Source organism: Spea bombifrons, chromosome 3 (genome assembly GCF_027358695.1).
Source record: "Spea bombifrons isolate aSpeBom1 chromosome 3, aSpeBom1.2.pri, whole genome shotgun sequence".
In the NCBI taxonomy this organism is placed as follows: domain Eukaryota; kingdom Metazoa; phylum Chordata; class Amphibia; order Anura; family Pelobatidae; genus Spea; species Spea bombifrons.
The window spans coordinates 93327453-93344959 of record NC_071089.1 but is presented as its reverse complement, the minus strand read 5'-3'; the positions used below and the strand labels follow the sequence as shown (position 1 = coordinate 93344959).

The 17507-nt window shown below is 42.6% G+C and overlaps 1 protein-coding gene across 1 annotated transcript; it reads right to left on the bottom strand.

Annotated features, from left to right (window-relative positions):
* Positions 1 to 1101: 1101 nt before the first annotated feature.
* On the bottom strand, positions 1102 to 15105 carry C3H3orf33 (chromosome 3 C3orf33 homolog). Its single transcript, XM_053459280.1, has 5 exons — positions 14947 to 15105; positions 12733 to 12792; positions 9907 to 10060; positions 8914 to 9074; positions 1102 to 1385 (listed from the first exon to the last, which is right to left on the bottom strand). Exons 1-5 carry the CDS (start codon positions 15028 to 15030, stop codon positions 1107 to 1109), a joined length of 738 nt encoding a protein of 245 aa, XP_053315255.1. The 5' UTR covers positions 15031 to 15105; the 3' UTR covers positions 1102 to 1106.
* Positions 15106 to 17507: the final 2402 nt, after the last annotated feature.

Below are 17507 nucleotides of genomic sequence, written 5' to 3'. Positions count from 1 at the left end.
TAGAATGTGGTAGACATGTGGAACTTTCTCCCAGCAGAAGCTGAACACTTTAACAAAGCGAGGGAGTTTAAACATGCAAAGCTGAGTCTTTACAGCTGAAACAATGGGCCGACTAAATGGGCCAAGTTATTTATAGATTTATATAGTATTTTATTTTTCAAATTCCACCAGAAGCTGCAGTACACATTCAAGTAAATGTCCACCAAAGTACATTTTTCACTAATGCTGCAAACATGTTGAAAAGCAATTTGAAAATGTATAATTTATAATCAGACCGTATTAAATCCAGCCGTTAATCTTAAACATCCTTTTGAATATGCTCACGGACATGTACGCCCATTGTTTGCTAACAAAAGCTTATTAACAAAACCACTAATACCTAAATCAGATATTTGTTCTGAAACCTGACCCTTCCTCGGTTTTGTTTTTAACTCCAGTCAATCTTATCTCTTAATTGTTGGTTTGTCTCACTTACTGAAGAAATTAGCACTCGTTATAAACTTACAAACAAAGCATTGATTTATTCACTCCGTATACAGTTAGAAGGATAGTATGATAATAAAATGTATTCACTAAATTTTTTTTCTAATGAAATACTTTTTTCTATTGTGGTAAATAAATTTCAGGAAAAAGTAAACAAAACACTTTGTTTTTATAATAAAAGCACAAAACAAAGGAAGAGTAAAGCACATACCCAACGAATACCATTCAGAAACACCTGAGGCATAAATATTAGGTACTACATCACATTATATTGCCATACATCGCTTATCCCACCATTACATCAAAGTACCCCAAGTTTGGTGAGTCCTATCTAATGTTTCATGGCTATATTGCATATCAAGGAGCTGAATCAGTGGGACTGCACCGCATTTTAACCCAAATGAGACTCTCAAGCAATTTAAAGTCTTCTCTGGATACCATTAATGAAGTACCTGTGCAGCTAGAGGGGCTCCTCAACACTAAGGTTTGGGCAGAACCTTCAAACATGCATCGCAAAAAATATATATAGGTGCCAGAGAAGGCTTTAAATTGCTTAAGGTTGTGCGCTCCTCTATCTTGTCTTCTTTTTTTGTATAATAAAAGAACTAAAAGAAATAATAAACTCAGGTTCTGTATTTTTTCCAGTAGTTCACTATATTACTAGCAAGTTGTTTCAGTTTTTGTACAATATTATTATTCAACATTTTATTGGTCAACATGTTGAGCTGGCTTTCCCGTTTCCACATGCCTTTTCCTTTTTTCTGCGCCTTGACTTCTGCTTGCAAGAGTCTCTTATAAAATTTCCAAAGTGTTGGATGTTCATCTATCCTCGGAACGCGAGACACTTTTCCAAGCCCTTGCCTTAAGATCTCCACATTCAGGCACTCATTGAAAAGTCCTCTCTGCGGGGGAAAAAAATATACAAACAGAACATGTAACGTTTATATGCAGAAAGGGTTGGTGGGGAAAAAAAAGCATCTGAGACGTTCTAAATTAATGCCAGCCATTAGTATATCAAATAAGCAAATTAAATATATCTGGCGTTTATGAAACTATAAAAAAATCCATTGGGGTGAATATTTAAACAATCAAATGTATTAAGGGACATGGCATTCTAACAATAAAAGTGTAAAAACTGCACCTCTCCAGGAACCATAAACTGTACAACTGGGGATTCTTCACATATAGTTTCCATTATTACATACAGCGTAAGATAACGGGATACTATGATAAAGATTCATATGTAACCCTTAGAATGCAAGGGGTCAGGGTATGTTTCCCCCTGGGAGACCAGGCTAATGCTTCTAGTACTCTGAATCCCTTAAGGACAATGGGTTGTCCGTAAAACCCATTAAAACAATGCATTGTGAGCCTGTACATGTACGGGCTCCCACTCCTCCATAGTAAATGTATCCAACAGATGTGGCTGCATATACAGGAAGGTCACCATGTAGGTTTCAGGGCAGGCGCACATAAAAAGGGGTTCAACTACATAAGCATTTCTAAAGAAGTTACATATAAGGAAAAGATCTGTTAAATATAAGCAAAAATACTAATTTTTGCACCCACTTTTGAGGGCTAAAACACCCACCAACCACATCATTATTCGGGTTTAGGGGGATAGGAGTTGTAACCCATGAAAGCTCATACATGCAAGAGCTTCTACTCTTACTGCTGCACATAGCAAGCAACCTTCAGGTAAAAGCAAACATACGCGCACAGCAAAGATTTGCCGGTTTATTTGACAAGAACATAAATGCCTTCCAGAAAATCAGGAAATACAAGTTTCAAATAGTTAGATGGTTTACTTAACACGTGCAACCAGTCTGCAGCCGCTCGCTAATGATGTAAAGACTAAAAGATTTGTAATCACGCTAGAGAAGTTAACTGGATTTTGATTTTGAATGTTCTTCTAATGGTACCATCAGACAAAGATTTTGTACCCCATTAAAACAGAGACACTATTTAATATGCAATCAACATACATTAGATAGTATGGTCACCAACTGTCAGTTTTTTCCCAGGAGAGTCCCGTTATTTGGGAGCTTTCCCCCGGCCAATCTCAATACAAAGGTTTGACAGGAAAATTAGATAACACAATGGGGTGCAGGGAACATCAAGGGTAACTTAATAGAAAACGAACAAGATAGATAATCTATTCTTAAACAGAAAATGAGGAAACTTCCAGCAGTTTCATAATTGATCATAACCAGGCCTGTCTTTCCCACACCCTGCTGTGCCCTGCACCCCTATGTGGCTGTTAACCCTGCTGCCCGGTATCCCCTTTGTGACCGTTACCTTTGCTGTGCCCTGTAACCCCTTTGTGACCGTTACCTCTGCTGTGCCCTGTAACCCCTTTGTGACCGTTACCTCTGCTGTGCCCTGTATCCCCTTTGTGACTGTTACCTCTGCTGTGCCCTATAACCCCTTTGTGACCGTTACCTCTGCTGTGCCCTGTAACCCCTTTGTGACTGTTACCTCTGCTGTGCCCTGTAAAACCTTTGTAACCGTTACCTCTGCTGTGCCCTGTAACCCCTTTGTGACCGTTACCTCTGCTGTGCCCTGTATCCCCTTTGTGACCGTTACCTCTGCTGTGCCCTGTAACCCCTTTGTGACCGTTACCTCTGCTGTGCCCTGTAACCCCTTTGTGACCGTTACCTCTGCTGTGCCCTGTAACCCCTTTGTGACTGTTACCTCTGCTGTGCCCTGTAACCCCTTTGTGACCGTTACCTCTGCTGTGCCCTGTAACCCCTTTGTGACTGTTACCTCTGCTGTGCCCTGTATCCCCTTTGTGACCGTTACCTCTGCTGTGCCCTGTATCCCCTTTGTGACTGTTACCTCTGCTGTGCCCTGTAACCCCTTTGTGACCGTTACCTATATTTGTAATCACGCTACAGAAGTTAACTGGATTTTGATTTTGAATGTTCTTCTAATGGTACCATCAGACAAAAATGTTGTACCCCATTAAAACAGAGACACTGTTTAATATGCAATAATATGCAATATAGATAGTATGGTCACCAACTGTCAGTTTTTTCCCAGGAGAGTCCCGTTATTTGGGAGCTTTCCCCCGGCCAATCTCAATACAAAGGTTTGACAGGAAAATTAGAGAACACAATGGGGTGCAGGGAAAATCAAGGGTAACGTCATAGAAAACGAAGAAGATAATCTATTCTTAAACAGAAAATGAGGAAACTTCCAGCAGTTTCATAATTGATCATAACCAGGCCTGTCTTTTCCACACCCTGCTGTGCCCTGCACCCCTATGTGGCTGTTAACCCTGCTGCCCGGTATCCCCTTTGTGACCGTTACCTTTGCTGTGCCCTGTAACCCCTTTGTGACCGTTACCTCTGCTGTGCCCTGTAACCCCTTTGTGACCGTTACCTCTGCTGTGCCCTGTATCCCCTTTGTGACTGTTACCTCTGCTGTGCCCTGTAACCCCTTTGTGACCGTTACCTCTGCTGTGCCCTGTAACCCCTTTGTGACCGTTACCTCTGCTGTGCCCTGTATCCCCTTTGTGACCGTTACCTCTGCTGTGCCCTGTAACCCCTTTGTGACCGTTACCTCTGCTGTGCCCTGTAACCCCTTTGTGACCGTTACCTCTGCTGTGCCCTGTATCCCCTTTGTGACCGTTACCTCTGCTGTGCCCTGTAACCCCTTTGTGACCGTTACCTCTGCTGTGCCCTGTAACCCCTTTGTGACTGTTACCTCTGCTGTGCCCTGTAAAACCTTTGTAACCGTTACCTCTGCTGTGCCCTGTAACCCCTTTGTGACCGTTACCTCTGCTGTGCCCTGTAACCCCTTTGTGACTGTTACCTCTGCTGTGCCCTGTATCCCCTTTGTGACCGTTACCTCTGCTGTGCCCTGTAACCCCTTTGTGACCGTTACCTCTGCTGTGCCCTGTATCCCCTTTGTCACTGTTACCTCTGCTGTGCCCTGTAACCCCTTTGTCACTGTTACCTATACTGTGCCCTGTAACCCCTTTGTGACCGTTACCTATATTTGTAATCACGCTACAGAAGTTAACTGGATTTTGATTTTGAATGTTCTTCTAATGGTACCATCAGACAAAAATGTTGTACCCCATTAAAACAGAGACACTGTTTAATATGCAATAATATGCAATATAGATAGTATGGTCACCAACTGTCAGTTTTTTCCCAGGAGAGTCCCGTTATTTGGGAGCTTTCCCCCGGCCAATCTCAATACAAAGGTTTGACAGGAAAATTAGAGAACACAATGGGGTGCAGGGAACATCAAGGGTAACGTAATAGAAAACGAAGAAGATAATCTATTCTTAAACAGAAAATGAGGAAACTTCCAGCAGTTTCATAATTGACCATAACCTGGCCTGTCTTTCCCACACCCTGCTGTGCCCTGCACCCCTATGTGGCTGTTAACCCTGCTGCCCTGTAACCCCTTTGTGACCGTTACCTCTGCTGTGCCCTGTAACCCCTTTGTGAACGTTACCTCTGCTGTGCCCTGTATCCCCTTTTTGACCGTTACCTCTGCTGTGCCCTGTAACCCCTTTGTGACTGTTACCTCTGCTGTGCCCTGTAACCCCTTTGTGACCGTTACCTCTGCTGTGCCCTGTAGAACCTTTGTGACTGTTACCTCTGCTGTGCCCTGTAACCCCTTTGCGACTGTTACCTCTGCTGTGCCCTGTCAGGGCCGGACTGGCCCACCGGGTCCGTGGGCTGGGCAGGGGGACAATTGCCCCCCAGGCTGCCCGAAATCTAATCAAAGCGGCCGCTGGGTGCTGATGCGGCCGGCCAGCATCAGCACCCAGCAACCGTGTGCGATGGCCGTCTAGTGATGGGAGCAGCGTGAGGGGTGAAAGCTCCGCCCCCTCGCACTGACCTTTCACCCCTCACGCTGCTCCCATCACTATGCAGCCATCAGACTGCCGAGAATGTAATCTAAACGGCTGGTGCGTGCTGATGCCGCCGGCTGCCTCTGCTTTAATACTTTTTTTTTTACTTTATATGGCGAGCCGATCCAGCTTACCATATAAATAAAAAAAAAGTGTTAAAGTAGCTCCGGCCGGCGGCATCAGCACGCACCGGCCGTTCAGATTACATTCCCAGCAGTCTGATGGCTGCATAGTGATAGGAGCAGCGTGAGGTGGAAGCTCCGCCCCCTCGCACTCAGACTGCTGCAGCACCGGATGTCAGGTCAGTGGCATCCTGTCAGCATAGAGGAGAACAGTGTGCAGCTACCAGGAAGTCAAGAGAAGTAGAAGGTGAGTAAAATAATGTATTTTTTGTACTGTATAACGTTTTTTGTATTTGTTAAAAACAAAAAAAAATCGGCATGTGTGTGTATGTAAGTGTGTCCCCCTATATGCCACTCTGCCTCCAGAAATGCCTTATACCCCCCTATATGCCACTCTGTCCCATGATATGCCTTTTAACCCCCTATATGCCAGAGTTGCATATAGGGGTATAAGGCATTGCTGGATGCAGAGTGACATATAGGGGGTCAAAAGGCATATCTGGAGGCAGAGTGGCATAAAAGGGGTTAAAAGGTATATCATGGGGCAAAGGAGCATATAGGAGGGTATAAAGCATATCGGGGAGGCAGAGTGGCATATAGGGGGCATAAGGCTTTTCTGGAGGCAGAGTGCCCCATGATATGCCTTTTAACCCCCTTTATGCCACTCTGCCTCCAGAAATGCCTTATACCCACTATATGCCACTCTGTCCCATGATATGCCTTTTAACCCCCTATATGGCAGAGTGGCATATAGGGGGTTAGAAGGCATATCATGGGACAGAGTGGCATATATTATTTTTTATTTAATATGGCAAGCTGGATCGGCTTGCCATATAAAGTAAACAAAAATGTCCCATGATATGCCTTTTAACCTCCTATATGGCAGAGTGGCATATAGGGGGTTAGAAGGCATTTCATGGGACAGAGTGGCATATAGGAGGGTTGAGGCATATCAGGGAGGCAGAGTGGCATATAGGGGGGTATAAGGCTTTTCTGGAGGCAGAGTGCCCCATGATATGCCTTTTAACCCCCTTTATGCCACTCTGCCTCCAGAAATGCCTTTACCCCACTATATGCCACTCTGTCCCATGATATGCCTTTTTACCCCCTATATGCCAGAGTGGCATATAGGGGTATAAGGCATTTCTGGATGCAGAGTGACATATAGGGGGTCAACGGCATATCTGGAGGCAGAGTGGCATATAGGGGATTAAAAGGCATATTATGGGGCAGAGTGGCATATAGGAGGGTATAAAGCATATTGGGGAGGCAGAGTGGCATATAGGGGGGCATAAGGCTTTTCTGTAGGCAGAGTGCCCCATGATATGCCTTTTAACCCCCTTTATGCCACTGCCTCCAGAAATGCCTTATACCCCCCTATATGCCACTCTGTCCCATGATATGCCTTTTAACCCCCTATATGGCAGAGTGGCATATAGGGGGTTAGAAGGCATATCATGGGACAGAGTGGCATATAGGGGGGTATAAGGCATTTCTGGAGGCAGAGTGACATATAGGGGGTCAACGGCATATCTGGAGGCAGAGTGGCATATAGGGGATTAAAAGGCATATTATGGGGCAGAGTGGCATATAGGAGGGTATAAAGCATATTGGGGAGGCAGAGTGGCATATAGGGGGGCATAAGGCTTTTCTGTAGGCAGAGTGCCCCATGATATGCCTTTTAACCCCCTTTATGCCACTGCCTCCAGAAATGCCTTATACCCCCCTATATGCCACTCTGTCCCATGATATGCCTTTTAACCCCCTATATGGCAGAGTGGCATATAGGGGGTTAGAAGGCATATCATGAGACAGAGTGGCATATAGGGGGTATAAGGCATTTCTGGAGGCAGAGTGGCATATAGGGGGTTAGAAGGCATATCAGGGGGGCAGAGTGGCAAGCCTGGGGGCAGAGGTGCATAACTCGGGGGTAGGTTGTCAAATGAAAGGAAATAAAAACCAAACATGTCTCAATCATAGCTTTTATTAACTATGGAAAAAAATAGTCTACATGAATTAATAAAGAAATAAAAGTTTCTCACCAGAATATCGTGAAGAATAATGTGATCAGTGTTTTGTTCCACTGAATAAAATGGAACTCTTTCATCTAAAATGTTCGCAGTAGTAAATGTTTTGATCCCATTATGTGTAATGTATTTCATTTATTAGGACCTTTTAACACTTTTGCTTTCTGGCATTTTAATACAAATAATGAGATAAAAAGAATGGCACATAGTGTGACTCGGGTGTGTATAAGGGGCGCGTGTGGGTATAAGAGCTTCACCATGAGATAAACTATATGGGGCTGGTCTCCAAATTTTTCCAGGGCTGCTTTTCAGTCCCAGTCCGGCCCTGTTTACAGGTGGGTTACTGTGGACTCATTACTGAACCAGCCACAAGGAGGGCAAATTGCTGATATAATTACAGAGAGACAGTATAGAAATATGTACATAAATGTCCCTTGACTGAACTGTAAATGTAAGGCCTTAAATTTTGGTAAAGTGATCCTGTTTAAGTATTATGTTACATGCACCACTGTACTTTAGGAAAAACTAACCAAGATTAAGATTAGCAAGATAACATTGGCAAACCAGTTTGGTCAGTTCATTATTATTAAAACACTTCCATGTCAGCCACTTGAGTTAAAACATTAAGAGGTTAATGATTTCTAACCAATACTGTGTAAGAACATACAAGGCATTTCATTCTGAGTAATGTGTTCTTAATATATTTGTGGTTAAAATGCCTTTTGCACCTCTGTGGCGTCACTAGGGGGTGCGGCAGCTGCACACCGCACTGGATGACACCATCAGCAGGGGTAACACCTGAAGAGTGGTGTACTTAGAGTGGGGCAGGGAGCAGTTCGCCCCAGGTGTCACTCATCAAGGGAGACACAATTGCCCTCCAGGCTGGACATAAATTGGCCACAAAAGGCTGGTCTGTCGTGGACAGAGGTGGTCCAGGTTGGAACAACCCAGGGAAGCAGGAACGCATGTAATGTGAAGTGTCAGCATGTACGTGTGTGCATGTATACATGCAAGCACGAATGTATATACATAAGCGTGTGTGAGCATGAATGTGTATGCCGAGCAGTGATTGACTGTATGTGTGTGTGTGTGTCTGTGTGTGAATATGTGTATGTATGGGACTGTCTATGTAACAGTGTGTGCAAGTATGTAACTGTGTGTATTTGCTTGCGTGACTCTGTATGTGGTCTGGTACGGGAGGAGGTCCATGTGGGTGACACTATGAACTACCGCACTGGGCGACGCCACTGCTGCACCTACCTTAAACTTATCTGTACGGGCAGTAAGCAAAGTACTGGGAAACTGAACTTGTTTACTTTAACCCCATTGGGCGCTTTGTGTATTTAATCAACATCAACAAAAGAAAGCGATTGGAAGCTTTAACACAATATGCAATTAAGGTTCTTACCCTGTGGACCAGAATGAAACAATCAAGTACAGAATCTTCTCTGCTAAGAAGCTGAAACCATAACATTTGAGAAGGATGCAGTCTGTTTCGTAACCAGATCTTGCCACAGCCAGTCAGCTCCACTCCCGCAAGTCTGATGAGCAAACTTCCATCCGAATGCCCTGGGTGGCATGAAGGAAGATTATTAACTCCGGAATGCCAGTACACTCGCTATGCATACCGTGTACATAACACAGCCTATAGAAACCGTCTGGCACAAATGGTGGCTTAAACATGCAAATATAAAAGCATTCACAGAAGCAGATTGGCAACTTTTTTATTTTTTTAAACTCATAATAAAAACTCATATACTCATGCATAATCCATAGTTAAAACCATTGCTGAATGTCATTTCACAGAAATAATAAAATTATACAGAGCCCACTCACTCTGTTTCATACGAAAAACTTGCTGGCTTGGCTCTCTGCAATTCAATTTAGGTCCTGGATTCAGTCACAATAAAAAGGTAGCTTTGCTTTTCCTGGGCTAAAGGCAATAAGGAAAAAGTGTGCTGCGCTAATGCAAGTGTGATAACGAAAAACAAGCTAATAAATAAAGAAAATATATCACAATATACATACAATCCATCAGATTTTTTTTATTTGTTGTTTTTTTTCCATGATCACACTTGCATTAGCGCAGGAAACTTTTCCTTTATTTACCTTATATAATTTTTTTCTGTTCTGTGTTTTGGGTGCAGTTCAGGCCCATTGCTGCTGGCACGCGAGATCATCTTAATTGATTTGAACAACCCAGAGGCAAAATACATCATATGTTGCTTTGTACAGGAAACATAAATTGCTAGCGGAAACAATTGTTTGAATTCATTTAACAGGAAAAAATTAGTCAAGTGGATGACCCATAGCCTTGGACGCCATACATATTTATACCAACAAACACAAAGATTCTCCCAAAGTAAACACTAAGAAATGATCACCAGTACAAGTTACTTACATTTCTTTTGAAAAAATGAAACAATAGGAAGAGTAATGGGTATATGTTCAACTTCTAGACCTTGTTCCGTAATACAACGTAATTTCCCCTGAAGTTTAACATTCTTCCTTATAAATTTCTCAGGAATGCCTTTAGCGTTAGTGAACTTTGTGGTCTGATAAAAAATTAAATGAAAATTGTATTAATGAATTAATTCCAGAATATAAAAGCATCCCTTCATAATACAATCAGTGAGAAGACTTTCCATCCAAGAAGTTCCATAGTTAGAAGTTCTCCAGGGTCAACCTTTTATAATGTAATGTGAAGTGAAACGAAACAGCAGCTCTTCTGCTAATTCCCCTGTGCATATGAAGAGTATGTATCTCATCAGATATATCATGTACACATGTTTCTGAGCATGTCGAGTGGTGGTTTCTGCACAAGGTACCTGATGGCCAAAGTCAACAGCTACTCAGCAGTAGACAGAGAGCTACCAGTAGCTGTCTCCTGGGGACCCCTGACCTACAGTATTTGTCAGGGAGTTCTCTGTACTGTCCAGCAGTGGAGTTTAATAAACCTTCAACAAACATGAAATCACCTTTTCAACCATAAAGTAAAACCTGACCCAAGGTGGAACTGTCACCTGTAAAGATTTGAACATCATTAAATATATTTAAGAACAGCGTATAGGTTGAGTTTTTCCGTGTAATTCCCTTAGTAATTACTTCCTTGTCCTGAAATGACTTCCCTTCTTATCAGATTTCAGATTGCACCAGCTTTCATCAAATGGGGGTAGAGCAAATATTTATGATGTTACATCAACCGGTAGACACAATTAGCCGGGCCTGATAAGAATTCGGAACAGTAAAATGCTTGCACTGTGGGAAGCAAGTAAGATGACCTCAGGACTTTTGTGATCAGTCGTCCATTAAACTTGAGTTCAACAATCCTAATTCTACACACAAGTATAATTGGAACTACCAACCTATATGAAAACAGACATAATCTTAATTACTATATCGGGACTAGTATTTATAGACAAAATTATACATATGGCACAAAAAAAAAACCAACCAAAATTAGGCAATGAAACCATCAAACTTGAAATCTAGAACTGACTCATCCCCTTGTATCAGCTTACCAGTAAATTATTCCCTGTAACAACATTTGGGCATGTGCCAGGGCAGATGAAAAGCTGGCAAGGTGGTAAAAACCACAATTACTTGGAAAAAGTCAGTCTGTAATGCAGCCATTTGTGACTCACAAAGGACAACACAAGTCTTTGCTGATCGGTGCCAACTGTTCCAATAGTGCCATTTCTGCTATTTTCAAAATATTAGATTATTTTGTGTATCTATTTCTTTGTTATAATTTTTTTTTCACTCTCTTAATTGATATTTCAAATGAACTTAACCAGACATTAAAACGCAGAACTAAGATGAGCTGAAGTTTTAGGTTTTTAGCATTGATGTATTCTTTGTGGTTCTTTAAAACAAGTAGGAACGTCCTGACAACCCACAAGGTCTTTATGTGCGTACACACAGTCACCGGGAGCCTTTATTAGCACAATATCAATCACTGTTATGCTTGCAAACAACCGTTAGAACAATATAAATAATCATTTTATGGGAGGGACTTTACCAATTGAGTTGTGAGTTTCTTCCTTTTATTGCAAAAGAATCGCGCATGGGAATAATCTCAGGCATGGGGAAAAAACATTTGTACCATATAGCCAATGCCTGGATGACTTGAATACATCTTTCTTTTTTTTTTTAAAGGGAAACTCCAGCCATCATGTGCAATTTAACGCATGTGTTATCTACGTGGTCCCTGTAGATTTTTGTGTTTTGCAAATGTATGCAGAGATTCTGCAGACCCCCCCCCCCAAATGCATTTGCCGCTTTCCTCATCCCTCCGCTAAACACCATGCAGGGGATGTGTTCGGACAACCTGCATATTATATACTCAATTCTGGTCAGCTCATGCGCGGGCTTGGGAACTCTTGAGGTAAGGGTCCATTCAGACCGACATATGCGTATGGCACACTTTTGTGCCACTTGTTGCTTCAAGCAACCAATCAGTGACAATCACTGAGGGGGCTTCAGCTGTGTCAGGTTATTGCTTTATTTTTTTGTTTTGGAAGAATGCATATTATGCATATATGTTGCTTTTCAGTACATTCAATAATCATGTGTAATGCTGGTTAGAGACAAAAAAAAGCAAAGCAGGCGCCAACTCGGAATTGAGGTGAGTTGAGCAGCGGGCGCATGGGATTGAGCAAGATGAATGTCTAATAAGAGCTATAATAATTCAATGTTTGGCCATCTTTTGATCTGTCTCTAAAACAGTTCTGAAGCCTTCCTTAACAATGTCTGCCTATCTAAAGGTTTGTATTATCTAAGAGGGGTATGCAGTTTCCCAAATGATCCATTCCTATTATTGTTTTATTTAGTTTAGTTTTGACCCAAATTTGCCTGGTCAAGCTATAGGACACCCATGTGCCCTGAAATATAACATAATATCACCAAAGGGAAAAGGGAAAGAACTGCTTTCTTCTTGTATTCTTTTTTTTTTTTTTTTTTTTTAACTCAACAAGCCGCACAGTAATTTCATTGCCCCTAGTCACAAAGTCCAAGCCCCCGCCATTACCTGGAATTACAATGAGGATAACTTGGGGTCACCTGATCAAACATGACTTCACAATGCAAAGATGGTTCATACAAAGCAGGACTACAAATGACAGGATTGTGGGTTATACTACATTAGTGAGAATCAGATAAATTCATACAAACATATTTACTTACGGAGATTCCAGAGCAAACCTAGAGAGATGAAAACTGAACTTACCAGTTTTATACTCTTTGCAAACAAAAAGGCTCCTGCTATAGCCAAGCCGGTGCTAATACTCTGCGGACATAAAAAACGGCTTTAAATGTTTGTTTGACAAGGTAAGCATCGTGTATATTTTACTATTTTACTATTCAATGGACATTAACACTCAAAAATATATCCTATGCTATCTAACAGAGAACAATAAACTCACGTAAGTGCTAAAAGCTTTAATCACGAAGATTAAACAAAAGATGTTGTGGAAACAAAAAAAAGGGCAGCAAAGCTGTGTGTGTAAAAAGTAGAATTTGAGCACATATGAGGTTTTTGCATTTTGGTTTTGGTCCAAACAAGAAGGAAAAAGGAACAAAATAAAAACAAAAAAAACAAAACTGAAGCTCTCTGCATTATTTGTTTTGTTGAGGATCCCTACTCATTTTTGAACATGCGTATTACTGTTTTTGCTCAATTATAAGACGACCCCAAAAAATTTGAATATTAATTTAGGAAAAAAAGAAAAAGCCTGAATATAGGACTACCCTATAAAAAGTTTTACTAGTAAATATTAATTCACATGTAAACTTTTTTTCATATTTAATAAAAGCTATGAGTAAAATGCATTTTGTTTTTGTTTCCTTTTATTTGCAAACCTGCCCCCAGTTATGCACTTCTGCCCCCCAAATATGCCTTATACCCCCCTATATGCCACTCTGCCTCCCTGATATTCCTTATACCCCCCTATATGCTACTCTACCTCCCTGATATTCCTTATACCCCCCTATATGCTACTCTGCCTCCCTGATATTCCTTATACCCCCCTATATGCTACTCTGCCTCCCTGATATTCCTTTTAACCCCCTATATGCCACTCTGCCTCTGTGATATTCCTTTTAACCCCTATATGCTACTCTGCCTCCCTGATATTCCTTTTAACCCCCTATATGCCACTCTGCCTCCCTGATATTCCCTTTAACCCCCTATATTCCACTCTGCCTCCCTGAAATGCCTTTTCAGCCCATATATGTCACTGCCTCCAGAAAACCCTCCATGTCACTCTTACGCCCCTCCAGTGCATCCCTTCACTTGTCCCCCGTGCTTCAGACTCCAAGGTGTCTAGTGGGGCAGCCGGTGGAGGAGTGTGCGATGCAGACCTCCGCTGCTGCTGGCCAGTACTTCTGCCGGGGGTTCTATTACGGAGCGCTGGCATCAAATGACCTTCCGGTGCTCCACCACAGAAGGCCCGGCGGAAGTGCCAGCAGCAGCAGAGGTTGTCTGTGATCCGCACACACCTCCACCGGCTGCCACAGAGGAGGATCCAGGTCCCCTGCAGATTCAGATCAGATAGTCCTTGTCCCTACTACTCATTCTGTATCACTTTCCTATCTCCCTTTAGAGTGTAAGCTCATGTGAGCAAGGTCCTCTAAAACCTCAATGTATTTTTTACTGAGCAATGCTACAGAATTGGTCAGCAGATGAATGAATAATGATGACATTTATTTTCCATATATTAGGGTCCATGTATTGGACCCAATAAGCAGTAACCATCCCATTCAAAGCATTTCTTATGAGATCAAAACTATAACCCACCTGAAGCCCATCATGTTGATGGTGTCGCTCCTACCTTTATACAGCAGACTTACAGATACACTAACAGTGGAAACTAATGCATATAAAGCAAAGTTTATGGTGATGTAAACATCTACACGTTTACTGCAGATTATTGTGAGTGGATTTAATCATGCATGGGGCAGGGCATGGAGATATACTGAATCTAAGACAAGAGCAAAGACTGATTAAGGTCTGAGTCTTTACATAAGAAAAAACGGGGAGAAGGGACGGGCCAAATGGGTCAAAAATGGGCCGAATCTGTCAATGTTTCTAGAGAAGGCCATTAAATGGTTAATGGATCATTCTGACTCAATAATTAAAAGGTACCAAATATAACACGTGATGCTATATAAAGATATTGATACCTTTATTATTACTCCTGTTACTCTTCTATTCATAGACACAGCTCCCAAGCTCTAGAAGAGTAGACAGGGTAACAAAGTATCAACTTAACTAAAGTACTAATAAGCCCTAAGCCTAACAAGTCACATGCATGCCTAAAGCCTTCGCAGCACCGCTGGCTGAGCATCATAGGAGCTACAGCAGCAGGACAGTTACTATGCCTTGGCCTGATCATATCACCAGACATTTTACCAACGGAGAGAGAGGAAACAGGCTCCCTACCCGAACTAAATACAAATGCCTGTCAGCCAGCTGCGAGAGCTGAGACACAATGTTACCAGCCGAGTCCCGGCCATTACTCGCCATCAGCAGGAGAGCAGACCGTGCCAAGCGGCAGACGGGTTATAACCGCGACCCTCCACCTCGTGCATACATTAAAAAGTAAACACGGAAGCGCGCAGGCGCAGAAAGTGCATGAGAAGGGAAATGCGCATGCGTAGTACTTGCTCGCTGCCCGTAGCAACGGCGGTTTGTTGTGCGTACAGCGGGCTGTCCGTTCCGAGACGGTGAAGGTTTCATAGAACTGATGAGATTTATGAAACGGGTCTTTAATATCGTTGCTTAAGCCATAATTTTCACCCACCGCTCACGGCACTCAAAGGGTCAAATAGGATTTTCAGCAGTTAGCTAAGGGATCACATTTATATGGCGCTATATAAACAATAAATAATAGTAACACCGCTACTCTCCAGCTGCAAAACGTTTAATCCGTATATACGTCTTGTTGATCAGATCTTATATCCAATTAAAGGGTTAGTTCTGAGTACAGATCAGTGTTTTTAATTTTAATATTTATAGTGCTGCGATGTGGAAAAGTCAAGGGAATTGATATTATTTTTTAGGTAGAAATTAACAAAACATTGCACTGCGCTGCCCCCCTCCCCCATTCAATGTTGTGTTGCTTTCAGAAATACTGTGTGTGTGGTTTGACACCGATGAATTATGTATGCTGTGGGTCCACATGGCGATTGCTGCCCAGCAATATGTAGAAATCCTAACACAGCATTCAATGTGTGTCTAGGTTGTGATTTCTACATGCTGCTGGGCAGCATCTGTCAGACTGATTTGCAGCATGTACAGGGTGAAAAATACTAATTTGCTTGTGTCTATACCCTTGATGAGATATATGCTCTGAAAGTATGCACTTATGTGTAATTACTGTGTTGCAGATTAATTACTGAATGATTTCAAATAAAAAAGGGGCATCAATCAGATTCACGTCAATAAATTAATACTGATCGCACAAGACTTGCCCTGGAACCCAGATTGGACACATAGGGCATTTTCCCCAAACAGTATGTCTCTGCCATCTTTGTCCCCAAACAGCCTCCTTGTGTCATATTTGCCCCAAACAACTTGTCGGTACCCCCAAACAGCCCCCTGTGCCATCATTGCCCCCCAAACAGTATACCTGTGCCATATCCCCCACACTAACACACCCACATCAATGCTATAACACACACATATACATACATACTTAAATGCATACTCAAAACACATATTCATTCACACCAGGGCCGGACTGGCATACTGGGGCAGAGCTGGCTCATGCAGAGCAATTGTGACAGATGCGGGCTGATTAAGGGGCAGATGTGGCACAGGCAAGCTGTTTAGGGGCACAGCCAAGCTGCTTGGGGGCAAAGATGGCACAGACAAGCTGGGTGCAACTGTGGCACTGTGGAACTTGTTGCCTGTGATGTTGTGGTGCACAGGGGCAATTTTCACACTGGGGCCCTGTGGTTTCTAGTTGTGCCCCTTGTGTGGCATGTGGGCACATGAACTCAACCATACAATACAATATATGGGGCTGGTCTACATTTGTCCAGGGCTGCTTTTCATTCCAATTCCAGCCCTGATTCACTCATTCACAGATACTCATTCATACTCCCTCCAGCACCCCATTAAGCAGGAACACAGCAGGGTCACATAACGTAACGTGACCTGGCTGGGTTCCTGCTTCCACCGGGCGGTACAAGAGGTTGCTTGCACAGTGTAAGCTGCAGGCCTGTGCGGAAGTGGTCGCCTGAGCCCCCTAAGGTGGTGTGCCCGGTTGCAGATGCAACCACAGTTGTTGCTGGCTTAAGGGGCAGCTGCTATGAGCCCCCAGAAACGACTGCCCCTTTTGCCCCACGTTAAAGATAACCCTGCTAATAAATATAGGAAAGTAAGAGAATTCTTAAAAGCGACACTTCAGCCATAACGTTCATGTTGTCCCCATATGACTTTGCCCTTTACCCCACCCCAAGCGAAATGTCCTGCAGGAGATGGGTAAAGCTGAACACGTACCCTGCACATGATATATTCCTCTCCAGTCAGTTCCAGCACTGGCTCGGGAATGCTGCGGGCAGGAGTCTGTTCTGACCCCGGAGCATGCGTGTAAAATCTTCCCATTGATTTCTATAGGAGCGCTTTCCCCCCCTGAAAGCTTCCTTTTGTGATTTCTTTATTATCACTAGCATTTATTACAATAATCATATTGCTTGGAGTAGTAAACGTGTTGGATGATTTATATGACCATTTACTGTTTATTATATGTTAAAAAGTGAAAATAAACGTAGGGTAACTCACTGGATAAAAAGCTGACCCTAAGACACCGTATTAGTTGTTTCTGCACAGGGAGTGAAAAATTAATATACTGCAGATGGGGATTTTTCGCTTTCTTTAAAGTAAGAAACTAGAATATATTGCATTTTCTAGACTCATAGTGGCATCTACTGGACATTCACATGCACTGCACAGATCAGGTAGAATAATCATATATAATCATATGTGGCAACCTGACC

Coding starts and splice junctions, on each gene's coding strand:
- C3H3orf33 (XM_053459280.1), bottom strand. CDS start 15,030: ATGGCGAGTAATGGCCGGGACTCGGCTGGTAACATTGTGTCTCAGCTC. Junction 9,075..9,906: donor TTCATTTTTTCAAAAGAAAT/GTAAGTAACTTG, acceptor CATGCCACCCAG/GGCATTCGGATGGAAGTTTG. Junction 1,386..8,913: donor GTTTCATTCTGGTCCACAGG/GTAAGAACCTTA, acceptor TTTCCCCCGCAG/AGAGGACTTTTCAATGAGTG.